This window comes from Lipophrys pholis, assembly GCF_963383615.2.
Source record: "Lipophrys pholis genome assembly, chromosome: 1".
Lineage (NCBI taxonomy): Eukaryota > Metazoa > Chordata > Actinopteri > Blenniiformes > Blenniidae > Lipophrys > Lipophrys pholis.
In genome coordinates this window covers 20,769,089-20,784,447 of record NC_137635.1, presented here as the reverse complement: position 1 = coordinate 20,784,447, position 15,359 = coordinate 20,769,089, and the positions used below count along the sequence as shown (strand labels likewise).

Below are 15,359 nucleotides of genomic sequence, written 5' to 3'. Positions count from 1 at the left end.
TGCTCGATATATATTAAAGCAGAATGGAAGGAAATAAACAGCTCCGATACTTCCGGGAGAACCTGGCTCACTCATTTCCTCCAACCAATAACACATAACTTTTCAAATTAATCATTGATGACAGGAAATACATGCTGGTGTGTGGCTCACATGATGCAGGACTGGGTGGGGCTGGTGGCTGTGAGGAGTCACCGTCTGTCATTTGTTAGATCAGTTACAAACCATATGACTGTTTGCTTTGAGCCAGCAACACATTAATAGTAATAAGAATAAGAATAAGAATAAGAATAAGAATAAGAATAAGAATAAGAATAAGAATAAGAATAAGAATAAGAATAAGAATAAGAATAAGAATAAAATTGCAATTCGCTCATTATAAAAAACAAATCTCAGATTGCAATTAGTCAACTTTGATTTCATTTATGCAGATCTTTATTCTATTGAATTAGTTTTTCTTTGTTGCATGTCTCTCGATACATTTATTTTATAGTTGTGTTTGGATTTCAGTTTTATTTGCATTTTTATCAACAACGTTACTTTGCCTCTCCTAATTTTGCGCATTTTATTTATTTACTTTATTATTGTTGTCGCAGTCATTCTTAGTACATTGTTTTTAACGGCCTATTTGTCTTAGTCACAGTTTGTTGTAGTTGTTGATGTTGTTGTCACTTGTAAGTGTATTATCCCAAATTATCAAAGTTGATTGATTAAACTGTTTTCGTCACTGATCAGTCACATGACCAGCGTTGCTTTTTTGCTGTTGTTTTGGTGTTTTTCATTAAAATCAGTTTTCGCCTATTTATATACAATTACATGATAATATAATGCGTTAAACACATTTGATCCCATCTGAAATATTGATTTTGTTTTGTTTGATTCTTTTGTTTGATCCTTTGATACCATTTTGTGTTTGTGTGCCTTTTGCTTAAAGTACATTTTTGTGTGATTTTATTTTGTTGTTTTTATGGTGTGAAACCTCAAGGCTGACAACATGAGATTAAATCATTCAGACAACTGTACCTTTATCTTCAAACAACACTCCAGTATACAAATATAGCCGCCCCAGCTTTGTTTATCCGAAACAGGCTGGCCCGACTGAAATAGGATGTTATGTCCAGCCCAGAAGGTTTGATGGTTGAATGAACAATCTCACAAAAGAGGCTCGGGACAGGAGAGGAGAAAAGGAAATTTCCATGTTTAGAGTCGGTAAAAAATCAAAACGTCAGTTTAAGACAGCAAAATGTCTGTGGATTGAAATGAGTCTTTAATTTCAATTCTTGTTCCTCGTTGCACACAAACTAGACATGTCCAATTGATTTAATGGATTCATTTTAATTGTAGCACTCCTATAATGTAGCTCCACTGACACCTTGAATTATTTAACAAGTGCACATGAAATGTATCTCGAGTTCCCAGGAAGTTAGTTTGCTTGTGTTGTTTAACACAAACGCTGGAACCGACGGCGCTGCATTAAACTGGAGTGCTCTGGCATCTCACATCACATCTTATACAGACCCATTATGTCTGCGGGTCTGCCGTTTCACTCTCTCTGCAAAGCATCATGGGTGTTATCTTTCCCCCTCTCCCTCCCCTTCTCCCATCTTTAATTTCTGCTCGTCCTCCAGGGCCCATGTGAGTCATGCCATTAGCGCAATATGCTGCCCCGTTAATGGCTGGCCAGTTTCCGTCGTGTCCACTTCATGTCGCTGCTCTGTGGAAGACGGGCCGTCTTTTAGCTGCTCGACATCGACGTGTGGCATAAACTGCATGTCACTCTCATACTTTGGTATTTCTCAATGTGGCGGGTGTGTGATGGCACCGTTCTAGTAACATGTTTATCTCCATGTCCAGCTGGGATATTTTTTTAAAAAGAGGCAGCTTTGTATTTCTAATCTTTATTTCACACTTTTCCACCAATTGTTATTGTTCTCAGAGCTGGAAAATCTCCACACATGACCGTCTGCAACCTGCATCTCTGTCTCTGACGTGACGATCTCAATGCGCATGTGTGGCACTGAAACACCCGTAATGAACGCATTCATATGAGGAAGTACGATACAACATTTCAACCCGTGAACAAAAGGTCTGTTAAAAATTAAGTAACTTGTTATCTTACAAATTAAAATGACAATATTTACAGGGTGTAAATATTGATCCTAAAACTGACGCATTTGCAAGCGAATATACTGTCCTGACAGTTTTGTATCAAATATGATTTCAGGACGTGAAATATGTCTTCATAACAAAAACAGAGCAACACAAACATGAGGTGATGTATAGGAATGTGTCACAATGAAGCCTTGATATTTGCAGCTCTGCTTCTTTGACTTACACAGTGATATTAGGGACTTTCATCACATGAATCAACCTTTTTAATCATTTATAAACGTAATGTCCTTATTCCGTGCCCCAAAAATACTTTGTGAAAACAAAATCAGACTCAACTTCTTAAAGTTATGGCAAAGGTGTCCTATCACAAACATAATCGCTCTGAATCAAGCCGCCATGTTGGATTTTTGTTGAGTGAGATGTAAGGTGACACCACAAATGCAGACTTTTCGATCTTGAGGCATTACACACAGTTTTATTTTTCATTAAAGGGATCCAAGGCCTTCACAAAAAGGGTTGACTCTTGGTAGCTACAGAGTACTAACACAACACACGACAACAACCAAAACAACACAAAGGACTTCTGTGAACAAGTGAAAAGACAAATAAGAGCTGAAAGACATTTCATATGAGATGTATCAACAGAACCAGTAGTAAGAGGAAAGTGAGCAGAGTTCAAAACCCTGCAAAGTACAATAACGGCTTTTTGTACAATACTCGATTCACGTCTGCAAGGAGCTGATTGTCTCGTAGCAACTCGTTTTGGTCGTGCACAGTTTTTGCTTATTGAATGGACAGTGTTGCAGTAATTTCACAGTTCCTACATCTTAATCTCTTGTACTCCCACCTTTGATTGTCAGTCTCTCGAGTGTTTGCATCGTTTGGTTTGAAGGCTTTGTGTTCGGTGCATAATTGTTCTTGATTGTCACTGGCTGAAAGAAAAGATTTCATTAGTGATATATTAAATAAAGAAAAAAGAAAAAACAAGCCCTGCCAATTCCAATGTGTCTTTGGTGACACTGAAATAAAAATGCTTCAGTTTCTTTTTTTTGATTGTCTGCATAAAAATACATTGATATATATATATATATAGAGAGAGAGAGAGAGAGAGAGAGAGAGAGAGATGAAATAAAAAAAACAAAATTCACGTTTTTTTTTTTCATAAACCAGTTATACCTTTAAATCTGTAACATTTTTATTATATTCTTATTAATTCCATGGTCAGTGCTGGACCTTATCCTGACGCCACCTCTCATTATTAGTTATGACAAATTAAACTTGTGCTTCGAGGATGATTTGAATCGACAGCGTGCTACATTCTTCCCTCCAATAACGTCTGATAATATCCCACTGTTATCTTCATCATACACAGTTGTCTGTACAAAAATATGCGGTTTCAGTGTAACGTTGCTGGCAGGATAGGCGGGATTTACACTTTTTATGGTTCATGTTTTTTTTGTTGTTGTTGTTTTTTCCTTTTCTTGTTTGTTTTGGGACAAGCGATTGCCTTAAGCAAGTCTAAAATCTTCACAGTAGCCTCACACAGCTTATGTTCAGGGAACAAAGAAGCTATCACAATATCACTGAGCTGCTCAAGTAACAAGAAACTGTGGTTACACTTCACAGTACAACCGACATCTGCTGGCATTTACTTAGTACTACTGAGTCACTTACTGAAGCACCATGGTGTGATGGAGAAAAGAGTAAGAATGAGAAATTTTTGGAACCGCTACAGATATATTCATATTTATCTAAACCTCAATGAAGTCCTTCTGCCTCATCTAACAGCTTTGTTGTGGTCCTCAAGTCAAATTTAATGTACTTCAAAACTATTTTACATCAGAAATATGCAACAATTTGAATTAGTTTCAAGAAAATATCTTGCATGCGTCCCTCATATTCCTTTTGAATCTTAAATCAATATGTGTGATAAATCTCCTTTCACTAAATGTTGAGTATTATTGTCTGTTTTCAATGTAGAGCTGTGTTATCTGAAATACTTCATACATAGTACGCGGTTCTGCAGAGCTACTTGTATTGGCCCACTTATGGACATAATTGATTGATTAGCTTCTTACCTTAAATATAATCCTCACAGCTTAAACCAGACTGTCAGTCTGACTTTAATACAAGTCTTGTCAGGATTTTAATCTCCACGAGAAAGACAAGTCCCCATAATGTGACAATGTGAACACATTTAGGTCCTCTCAACAGCAATAAATACCTATTCACACACACACACACACACACACACAGACACGCACGCACGCACGCACGCACGCACGCACACACGCACACACACACACACACACGCACACACACACACGCACACAGAGAGACTAGCACACACCATCATTTCTAGGCCACTTTGACCCTGAAGGACAATAGTCACTTATTTAACAGCAGATTAATAGAAAGGAAAAGTTTATGGCTAAAAGATGGAAAGCTCGTTTTTTTTGTCCCTGAATTTTCCAAAACTCAAAATGTCCCACATGATAAAATAGGATGAAACTTTCAAAGGATCTCAAGTAAATTCTCTTCTAGTAATAATTAATGTCACTTGCTCCTTTACCACAAACAATTACCTCTGATTCTAATTCTCAAGCTATGTTAATGGTACAAACGCTTCAAACTGATCCTGTTTCTAACCCTGATGCCACTGTCTAGTCGTTAACAAGGAAAACGGAAACAAAAGTGCTTATAGATAATACTAAGACAATGTCAGTATGACAAGAGTACTGTTAAGTGCAACCAAAGCTGCTCTCGGCTGAATTTGTAAACATTTAATGCATTTCGGGTTCTGTAACCCTTTGAGGTCCTTCTATAGCTCAGCCCCTGTGCTTCCTGATAACCTGCATCCCCATATTGGTTTCTTCACACTTCTTTTTACATGCCCTTTTATTTCTTCTTCTTCTTTTGGTATGCCGGTTGGCAGTGATTGTCTGTTCCTCACTGTAATCTGGCCCAGTACTGGCCCAGGTTCTGACTCATGCTCTGCGGATCAGTTCCCGGGACTTGGACTGGCACTGACACCCCGGGCGATATGAGCCCTGGATGAAGGAAGAAAGAGACGGAGAACAGTCAGTTCACTGTGCAGGACGGCGGGCAGACATGAGGCGAGTCGGATGAGAGCTGACCTGTGTTGGAGTTGGCTGTGGGCGGAGTCTGCAGGTGAGGGGAAGAGTACGCCGACGACTCGAAGCTGCGCGGTGCAGAGGGTGAAGGAGGTAACATGCAGGAGTAGGAGGAGGCCGACTGTGGAGGAATTGACTGAGGGTGGACACAGAGGAGGAATACAGGAACAATAAATAGATTAACAGAGAAAAAAAAACCCACAACATTATTCTCACAACTCAGGTAATCATTGTAAAGAGGGTGCGGTTTGGTCTTATGCATTCATCCCTTTAACCTTTAACCTTTAACCTTTAACAATACACATTATGGTTATCAGTACACACAGTATGACACAGAAAATACATAAACTACATATGTATATTCAAATCTAAATGAAAAAATCCTATTGACCAATCAATCTATCTATCTATCTATCTATCTATCTATCTATCTATCTATCTATCTATCTATCTATCTATCTATCTATCTATCTATCTATCTATCTATCTATCTATCTATCTATCTATCTATCTATCTATCTATCTATATATGAGTGTTTTCATTCACAATTTTCACTTTAATCCATTAATCAATCAATTAAATAGTCAGTTTCTTCCTAAACTAAGGTACATGAGGAACTCCAGTTCATGCTCAGGAGAAAACATGCAGTGGAAAAATCTAACTGACGGTTATACAAGTTCCCCTGTTAACCACACGGAGGTGCTCGAGTAATGCAGCATGGCCCAGAAGCTTCACACAAAACTTTGTAATGGTTTACTAGTCCCTGTCAAATCTGATGTTCTGCATTATATTTCCCTAAGAACAACAATAATAATAGTAATTACTATTATTAATAACAACAATAATAATTAATAACAACAACAATAATAATGATAATAATAACAACAATAATAATAATAATTATTATTAATATTATTATTATTATTATTATTATCATTATTATTATTATTATTTAAATGTAGTCACAGTATAAATATTGAGATTTGCGGCATTAGTTATCTGTTTACATATAATGATTGAGCATCATAGTGATTGGAAGCTGGATTTAAGGTTCTCCTATAGTTCTGGTCATTTGGAAAGTGCTGCTGAATGATGAATGATAAATGTCCAACCTGGACTCCAGATGAGAAAACTGACAGAGAGCTGTAGCTGGGCAGGGACGACTCAGCCTGACTCAACATGGACCCTGTGGAGAGAGAGAGAGAGAGAGAGAGAGAGAGAGAGAGAGAGAGAGAGAGAGAGAGAGAGAGAGAGAGAGAGAGAGAGAGAGAGAGAATTACAGTGGGATGTTTTAAAATAGATGTGCTCTAATGGACAAACTCTAATGGTTTGCATGCCAGCAGAAATCAAACATGGGAGCTCTGGGATTTGTAATTATGATCTCGTAAAATATTCTTGCATAATACATTTTTTAATGGTGATTAAAATGTATATTCTCCATTCTGACATATTCGAAATGCTGCAAGCAGGAGGACCTATTCACCCTACATAAAGATTGTGATGATGATGATGATGATGATGATGATGATGATGATGATGATGATGATGATGATGATGATGATGATGATGATGATGATGACAGTCAGAAAAAGGCGGTGTGTTCACCTGAGCTGCTGCCGTGCTGCTGATGGTAGACAGACGTGTTGAAGGAAGTACTCAGAGGAGCTTGGCTCTGTGAACAAGAAGTCACACCACCTGACCTCCTTTGATTGCGCAGCTTCTCCTCCCTCCTCCACTTGGCTCTTCGGTTTGAAAACCACACCTGTCAATCACAGGGTCCCGTCAGACCGCGTCCAAGATGACGCACTGACACGTTAGTCATGTGTGACATCGAAAGCATCAGCTGGAGCCCAACCTTACCTGTATCCTCGCTTCAGGTAAATCTATCTTGTTCGCCAATCTCTCCCTCGCAAAAACGTCTGGGTAATGCGTCCGTTCAAACTCTGTTGAAGATATTAACTAATGTCAAACACGCCATGTGAATCTTAATTGAGGATGACAGCACTACAGCAGAAAGCAGCTTGTCTGATACCCCTTGCTGGGTTCACATACAGTCAAAATTCATATTCACATCTTTCTTTTAACACAGTCAAACCTGAAAGGTTTCTACTTTACATTTTGGTTGATGAAAGCTTAATATCAGCATCACTAATTATCTTTCTGTGGATATAAATTCAGGGAGCAGAGCTGTATCCTTACAACCATTTTTGAAATATTTATCTGTTGCACTTTGGGTAAATTATTTAGCATTGTGGAACACGCAGAAAGTTCAAATGAAAGGATTCAAGTTGAGGAGCTGCCTAAGCACTTTATTCTAAAGAAGAGCTGACTAAAAGTGAGCTGAGGGAAAATCCTTATGATTCCTGTTTTGTCCATCATTTGTTGTTTCTTAATTCCATGTAACAACTGCAGGTTTTGCGTCTCACTTAGAGGAATTAAAAGCATTATCTAAAGTCTTACTGTGATGTTTTCTTCTTCCTCTGAACCTGATCCAACCACAGTGGGTTTATGTGAATGAAAGTTGTTAGGAAAACTTAATTTATAGTAGACGAACTGGGGAAATTTCTGACAACACCGCACAAAAAGAATCTACCGCACCGCCTTCAGTGAGGAATGAGAAATCCTGGTGTGCTGAGAAATCTCTGAGACATTGATAGAGAAGCTGACTCCAAACATGAAGCTTCCACCGTTGTTGTCAGTGTCAATCGCAGGTTTAACAGAAAGACCAAAGCAAACATTTGAGGTCGTGTTTTGTTTATATCGAGAACATGGCAGTTCAGTTATGTTTCATTCTGAACAGAACACTTGTTGTGTAAATAAAAGACTAAAGTTCAGGCTGGTAACGCATGGTTAATTATTAGTTATTTCACAAACATAATGAGGGGGTCTGTAAATTAAGTCTGTCTTGCAAATTGTTATAATTGGCTTGGTTATAATTGGCGTCTGTGTCAACACATGATTGTTATTGTGCCTTGGCTGTGCACTGAGGTCAGTGTACCTCATTAATGTCATTTGTACGGAGTGACCACAGTGATACATTTCCACTCGGCTGCACAGTGGACATTGCGTCCTTATTTAGCTCAAGGGCCTTCTGCAGCCACATCCAGTCAAGGGTGGCTTTCTGATCCCTCTCAGTGGATTTCAGGCTACGAGGGCCAGATCTCACTGCATAGCACGACCACAGTAATGATGCATTATCAAAACTCGGCTGTTTACGTTTTGCCAGAGGCTGCTTGGAACAGATCAGGAATATTTGTGGGGTGGAGATTATGGATAATTTGCATCTGGAAGTGATTGTGCTGATGTTTACTCTCCCTCCAAGGCATTGATAAAGCTGCTGTTCCTCCAAAAAGCACACAGACTGACTTTGTTTTGCAGTTGTTTGTAATTTCTCTTGTTGGTACTCCCTGCAATTTAGAAACCTGCAGGAGAAAAACGTGCAAGGACTATAATCCAGTAACAAAGGTGTTGGCAGAGAAAGCAAGGCACCATGACAAGCTGCGTCATGACACACTCCGGTCTGGCTTGCGCCCACGGAGGGCAGTGATTGGCTGAACAGCAAGAGAAGCGCTGTGCGTGCCCACATGGCCTGACCTTTCTCCAGAGCCTCGATCTGCTCCTGAGTGAAGCTGGTCCGGTTCCTCTGCAGCTTCCTCTTTAGCTGCAGCCTCAGCTGAGACTCCTCGCCCTCGTCCCGCTCCACAGGGACTCCTCCTCCTCCTCCTCCTCTGCCTGCTCCTCCTCCCCCTGACTCTCCCCCCATACTGCCCTCGGTGTCCAGCAGACAGCCCTCAGACACTGTCAGTGAGGAAGGTGACAAAAGATATGTGTGTGTGCGGGTGAGATTATTTCTAAGACATCAGAGCACAAGATACACGTTTAATCCAACTTGAGGTTGGCGAGGCTGGAACAAATACCAAGCTGAAGTCCTCTCACCTGTGCTGTGTTGTGTCTGAACGCCAGTCGGGTCATGGTACCAGTTGTTGGGCCCACTCCAGTTCGAGCCGCTCTGCAGGTTCAGCATGGTTAACTTCTCATACATACTACGAGTGTCCAATCCACCATGAAGAACAATAAAGGAGAGCTGTCCTGTGTGTTTGTGCGCGCTCCGCTGATTAGTATCACCTCAGCTCCTCTACCCCTCTTGGATCCTGCAGTCCTTCCTCCTGGAGGTAGGAGCAAAGAGACGAAGAAGAAGGAGACGAAGAAGAAGAAGGAGGGGTTCATATCGCATGAGTTCACACATGGTTGGCATTGTGGTGAATTAGCCTCATGATGACAGACAGAAATGGAGTTAGTTACATGCTCGCTGTCGTAACGTGTGTGTGTTATACATTGCTTCACTAGTATACCATGGGGAGGTAAGATACATTAGAACCCACTCTGAAAGCCTTGACATTTATAATGCTGCTTGCTTTTAGCTCTATTTTTTGCCTGTAAACTTCAGCATGCACGCACGCACACACATGCACACACACACACACACTCACACATACGTATGGTTGGAAAGACACCGAAATTTACATATAGCCATAAAACTGTCACTCACAAAATGGCTTTCTGATCACAGATTATTATAAAAAAACTAAACAATCAAATCAACCCTACCTTTAACTTTCTGCATATAACAAAAACTGCACATGTACAATGTTCTTCTTAAAAAAATAGAGATATTTAAAATACCGTCTTATCTGATCTTATGTAAGATTTCTTTCGTTGAGAGCAAGAAAGGAAAGCACAAGCGTACCAATGTTGAGTTAAATCGCCTAAACAGCCACAGACACACCATGTCAAAGGTCAAACTTAAATCATTTGGACGAGGGATCCCCAGGAGACTGATATATCCATTCAAATTTCAGCGAAATTTTGGAAAAATATTCATGAATATGGTTTGCGGCGACATTGATCCCGAAGCCAGCACTATAGTGAATATTAAAGAAGTGATATCAACACTGAACCAGAGACACAAAAGCAGCCCAAAGACAATTTTCGCAAACTTACCAAGTGTCCAGGTGAGATGATGCGGTGTGTTACTCTCCTCCTCTGTGGACCTTTATTCCCCTGTTCCCCCCACGTCCCTTGTTCTCAAGCCTTGTTGACAATACTGTGTGTGTGTGTCTGTGTGTGTCTGTGTGTGTGTGTGTGTAAAGGAGTGTAGGAGAGAGATGGAGAGAGTTAGACAGGGTGAGAGAGAGTGAAAGAGGGAGAGGGGGGGGCTCTGGAGAGAAATGCATCTGCGGGCACTCTTGTCCTCCAAGCGATGGGGAGTGAGAGAGAGAGAGAGAGAGAGAGAGAGAGAGAGAGAGAGAGAGAGAGAGAGAGAAAGAAGAGGGAGAGGGAGAGGGAGCCACCGAGGGGTGACAAAGTGAGTCAACATCAGTGTCAAGTTTGAACTTAATGCCAGCGAGAGGAGGAGGGGAGGCCGAGAGAGTAGAGCATAAAGCACAGATAATGGAAAGATAGCGGATGATAAATAGATGAGGGAATTCAATTTTAGCCTTAAATTACACATAAATATTGAACACGATAGGCAGTCAACTGTGTTGACACTAGTTAACTGACATTATTAGATCCAACTCATTGCTCGCACTAGTTTTGACGTAATCTTGTTTGGATTGGAAAGGTATGATTGTTGAAACTTTGTTAAAGCTTTGGCCTATTCACATACACATAATTAATTGCTACTTTGAAACTCTAGTGATAATTTGAAAAAACAAAATGATATACATCAATTTATATTTAAAAAAAATTATTATATCAAATATTTTAGAAGCACCATGCAACATGTAATACAAAGTATTTCATGACAAATCTATAAGGAATGAAGATATATAAAGGTATATGTTAATAATCATAGTCATTCAGAGAGATTAACTGGAATAAAGATCAACAATTAGGCCATAAACCATTACTTCAGCTTCTAAAACACAATTTCAAAAACACATCTACAAACACATGTTATTTTGGTAGAACATGATTCTTTGGATCCTATTTTGTCAATTATATTAATTGAAACTGTTGGAAATATCTAATGCTACTATGTGTAAAATTGGACAATTGCATTGAAAAACATTCTCACATTAATTTGAAAATCTGTTTACCAAAAAAGAATACATTAATATTTGTAATAGTACCAACTAACATGTTAATTTATCGAATGTTATTTTATTTTATTTTAGGATGAGAAAAAAAAATATATAATTCATGGCAAATTGCCTGTTTTTGGCCTGAAAATAAAAATGGGAGAATTTAAATCTGGCTGTACAATAAAGACCAAATGTTGACGTTTCAGAAGCTTGAAAAAAATCAATGTCTTGTGTTCAAATCTTGCCACTTTATTAAAGTTGCTGCTGATTTATTTCCTGTTACTGAGTTACTGACTTGATCGCTTTATGTTGAGTTTACCTTTGTTATCAGCGGCGCTGTTCTCGTATGGAGTTATTTAATTCTTTGCCCAGCACTTTAGGCATGTACAGTAAATATAGTGTAGGTGGGCAGGTACAGAAGTCTCAGTTGCAGCTTCACTGTGAACACCGAGGTATTGTTCCCTGACTGTATAGGTGTTGCCCTCGGCCCACAACTCAGAGCTTAAAGCAACGGGACAATAAAACAAAGGCATCGTCTGGGACCCGAGCGGCTTACAGCAGCACCATACTGAAACTCTTGGCAGTGGACACACGGAGTCTGATGTGAGGCACATATAATGACGCAGGTATGACGGTATGTAAGGCAGAGTAAAAGAGCAAGAGCAGAACCGGGGTTTAAATATATCTCTTTGCAACGGAAGGGAGAGGAAAAGAGAGAGATGGAAGATGGAGGCAGAGGGGAGAGATAGAGAGAGTGAAGAGGAAGTATGTGACTTTGGGGTGGGTGTAGGGGCTTGGGGATGGGGAGGGTGCCAGCTTGTTTTATTTCCGGTTGACAAGACTTTGCGCTCCCTTTCTCTCTGTCGCTCCCTCTCTCTTTCATACTCTGCTATTCTTTCTCCGCTGCCCCCATTGCTCTGTCTCTCACCCCCTCTTTCTCTGTTACTTTCCTCCGAGACGTGCCTTGGAGAAAGGAAAGGACTTGACAAGTTCAAAGGTAAAAACAAGTTAGAACCGTGGTGGGATAAGCATTTAAACGCTTTAATTGAGTGATGAAAATTAAATGAAAGAAATAATCACATTAAAGTCAAACTTTAATTCAAGACTTTGTGAGAGGAGAAATAAAACGTGTGTTTCGCTGCTTTAAAGACAGAAACTAGGGTTCATTGCGCAAAATGACTACATTTAACAGTGAACATAAGATTGTTGACAATACTTAAACAAATAGGAAACATTTTATTGTCTATGGTACTACTGAGTGCCTTAAATCTACTAGTCCTGTAAAAAGAATGGATGTGAACCGAAATATGCTTCACAATGTTCACCGTCTTCAAAGTAACTTGCCAAATAAACAACTTGGAGTAATAGTCTACGTGTATGCAACTCTTGTGCATTTATGACAGTGTTGGACTTTGGTAGAGTGCGCCATTAGATGCTATTTAACCCTGAAGTGAAGGAAACTTGAGCGACAAAAGAGCCCGATTAATTCAAAGCCAAACCTAAAAACAGGGTTTTAACTCCACACACACCCATCCACCACGTCTCTTTGTTTTACAGCCGGTAACCCCTTTGTTTTCCCTTTATTCACATTTGCATCTTATTGTGTTCCAGTTGCTGGAATGTGGGATAACCTATGTGATCCCTATGTGCTGAGTGCAATAATGTTGTGGGTGAGCGTGTGAGTTTGTGTGTGTGTGTGTGTGTGTGTGTGTGTGTGTGTGTGTGTGTGTGTGTGTGTGTGTGTGTGTGTGTGTGTGTGTGTGTGTGTGTGTGTGTGTGTGTGTGTGTGTGTGTGTGTGTGTGTGTGTGTGTGTGTGTGTGAGTGCGTGTGCGTGCGTGTGTGTGTGACGGCGCGTGCTTCACTGCAAAGATTCATGTAGCTCCAGGACATGCATTTTTTTTAGTGCATCTTGTTAGTTCATTCCTGTCACCTCTCTCTCCCTCTCCCTCTCCCTCTCCCTCGCGCTCACCATCCCTTGCTTTTTCAGCGCTGAAGGGGGGATGGGGAAGGGGAGGCGGACGGGGGCTGAGAGGGGAGGCAGTGGCGGTGGAGGCAGTCGCCATGGTTACAATGCCACGACAAATATTCATCAAGTCGTTAAAATAAAAACAAACTGGAGTGCATTATAATTGCCCTTCCTGACTGGATCCAATAATGTGTTCATATATTATGAGTGAGGGGAGCAGAGTGGGAGGCCTCACACACACACACACACACACACACACACACACACACACACACACACACACACACACACACACACACACACACACACACACACACACACACACACACACACACACACACAAATGTTGTTAGTGATAAAAAGCAAATATCCGCTGACCTGCGGGTGAAACGCACGTGACAGACGCGAACCCGGCGCTCGCACACTTCTGAGCTCTTTTTGTGCAACTTTATGTTGACGGTACCTGCTTATGGAAACCCCTTTGAGTACTTTCGTGAGTCTCTCCACTCTTTTTTCTTTGTCCCTCCATCTCTCGCTCTTCTTCTACTGTTGTGTAGCCTCAGGCGATACTGTGATGTGTCCTCCCTCTGTCCCTCCCTCCCTCTCCCTCTCTCTCTGTCCCTGTCACCTTCAATTGCTCTGTGAAACTAGACACACTGCCTGGGGCAGGGAGGGAGGGAGGGATGGAGGGAGGGAGGGAGGGAGAGAAGGGAGAGAGGAAAAGAGAGAGGGAGCGAGAGAGAGAGAGAGACAGACAGCTTTATAGACAGACAGAAGGAACAAGCATTTGGTGTAAAGAGAAAGAATTGATCACAACAGCTTGGATGTTGAAGCACAATGAGAATCGATTACCTGCATCAGGTTAAAGTTTGCAATCTCTTCCATCCACAAAGAAGCGACACTTGAACAGCATGTTGGAAAGATCAGAGAGACATACAGGCCAGCATTTGACCCTTGACCTGGTTGTGTGTCTTTGTGTGGGTGCATCAAGATACTACTTACCTTGTGTTTGCTGTTTCGTCTCAGAAGAGTACCTGTTAAACAGGCTTGTGTGGCCCACATCATAAATGCACCAGTGCAAACTCACTGGTGCACTAAGGATCACAAGAGGAACTTGTTTTTTTAAAAATCTAAAGTAAACCTTAAATCTATTATGCATTTTGAGAAATGTAAGTGAGCTATAAATACCTCACACCCACGATAGTTTGAAGACAAACAGCTATTGTCTAAAACGAGCCTTGATAAGATTATACATAAAATATTTACTCAATTCATCTTCTCAGTATTGTTTGGATTTGTTAATAATTTATATAAGCCAAATGGATTTATGGTGAGTTTTACCTCACATGAAACTACGTTTTCATTACGAATGATAAAATCCTCCAAATGATCAGACATTGCATTGAGACTGCAGGTAAATATGCACTACAACCATCTCATGGGGGGGGGGGGGGGGGTATTTACAGCAAAATCAGCATTTTCATGTGTCAACATTTTGGAAATGAAAAATTAGATCGATCATAGGTCCATAGATATTCTGCAGATATAATTCCCCAGCATTTTGGAACGAAAATCCGTTCAAATTCCTCCCCTGTGCCCCAGCATTTGACCTGAGGATGAGTCAGAGAATTACAAACCGATCAGAGGACGCCTCTCAAAACGTAAATACCACATGGTATCAATTGACCAATCAGGGTGTTCGTTACTGGGCGTCATACAAACCGGAAGTCAGTCGCAAGTTGCTTACTTGCGACTGACTGATTCGCTATATTTTGGCAAAAAAAAGATTAATTTAGGCGAAGTTAGATGGTGACAAGTCATGATGGCCATTGTACACAGATTTTAAATGGCTTTGAGCAACCTGTCCACCATTTATTCAGCCATCTTTCCCAAAAAGTGACCGTCCAAATGACAGATGGATGGCTTGCTGCCTAAAACTATGGTCCACATACTAAGCATTACCATAAGAGCACACTCAAACAGATTTCAAAATTAAAGTGACGGTCAGTGAATAAGATCTCTAAGTTCATTCATTCATTTTTTTCCGCTGATCCGTTTCACG

General features: G+C 40.5%; 1 protein-coding gene across 1 annotated transcript; it reads right to left on the bottom strand.

Annotated features, from left to right (window-relative positions):
- Positions 1-3,324: 3,324 nt before the first annotated feature.
- Positions 3,325-10,384, bottom strand: pax10 (paired box 10). Its single transcript, XM_080482524.1, has 8 exons — positions 10,246-10,384; positions 9,181-9,410; positions 8,839-9,042; positions 7,105-7,187; positions 6,850-7,006; positions 6,357-6,430; positions 5,247-5,379; positions 3,325-5,159 (listed from the first exon to the last, which is right to left on the bottom strand). The coding sequence occupies exons 2-8, from the start codon at positions 9,284-9,286 to the stop codon at positions 5,059-5,061; spliced, it is 858 nt and encodes a 285-aa protein (XP_080338650.1). The 5' UTR covers positions 9,287-9,410; positions 10,246-10,384; the 3' UTR covers positions 3,325-5,058.
- Between the last annotated feature and the right edge of the window lie 4,975 nt (positions 10,385-15,359).

Excerpts from the sequence above, each read along its gene's own strand:
- pax10 (XM_080482524.1), bottom strand. The coding sequence starts at position 9,286 with ATGTATGAGAAGTTAACCATGCTGAACCTGCAGAGCGGCTCGAACTGG. Across the intron at positions 7,188-8,838 it reads GATCGAGGCTCTGGAGAAAG|AGTTTGAACGGACGCATTAC; the intron begins GTCAGGCCATGT and ends TATCTTCAACAG. Across the intron at positions 5,160-5,246 it reads CACAGCCAACTCCAACACAG|GGCTCATATCGCCCGGGGTG; the intron begins GTCAGCTCTCAT and ends TCCTTCATCCAG.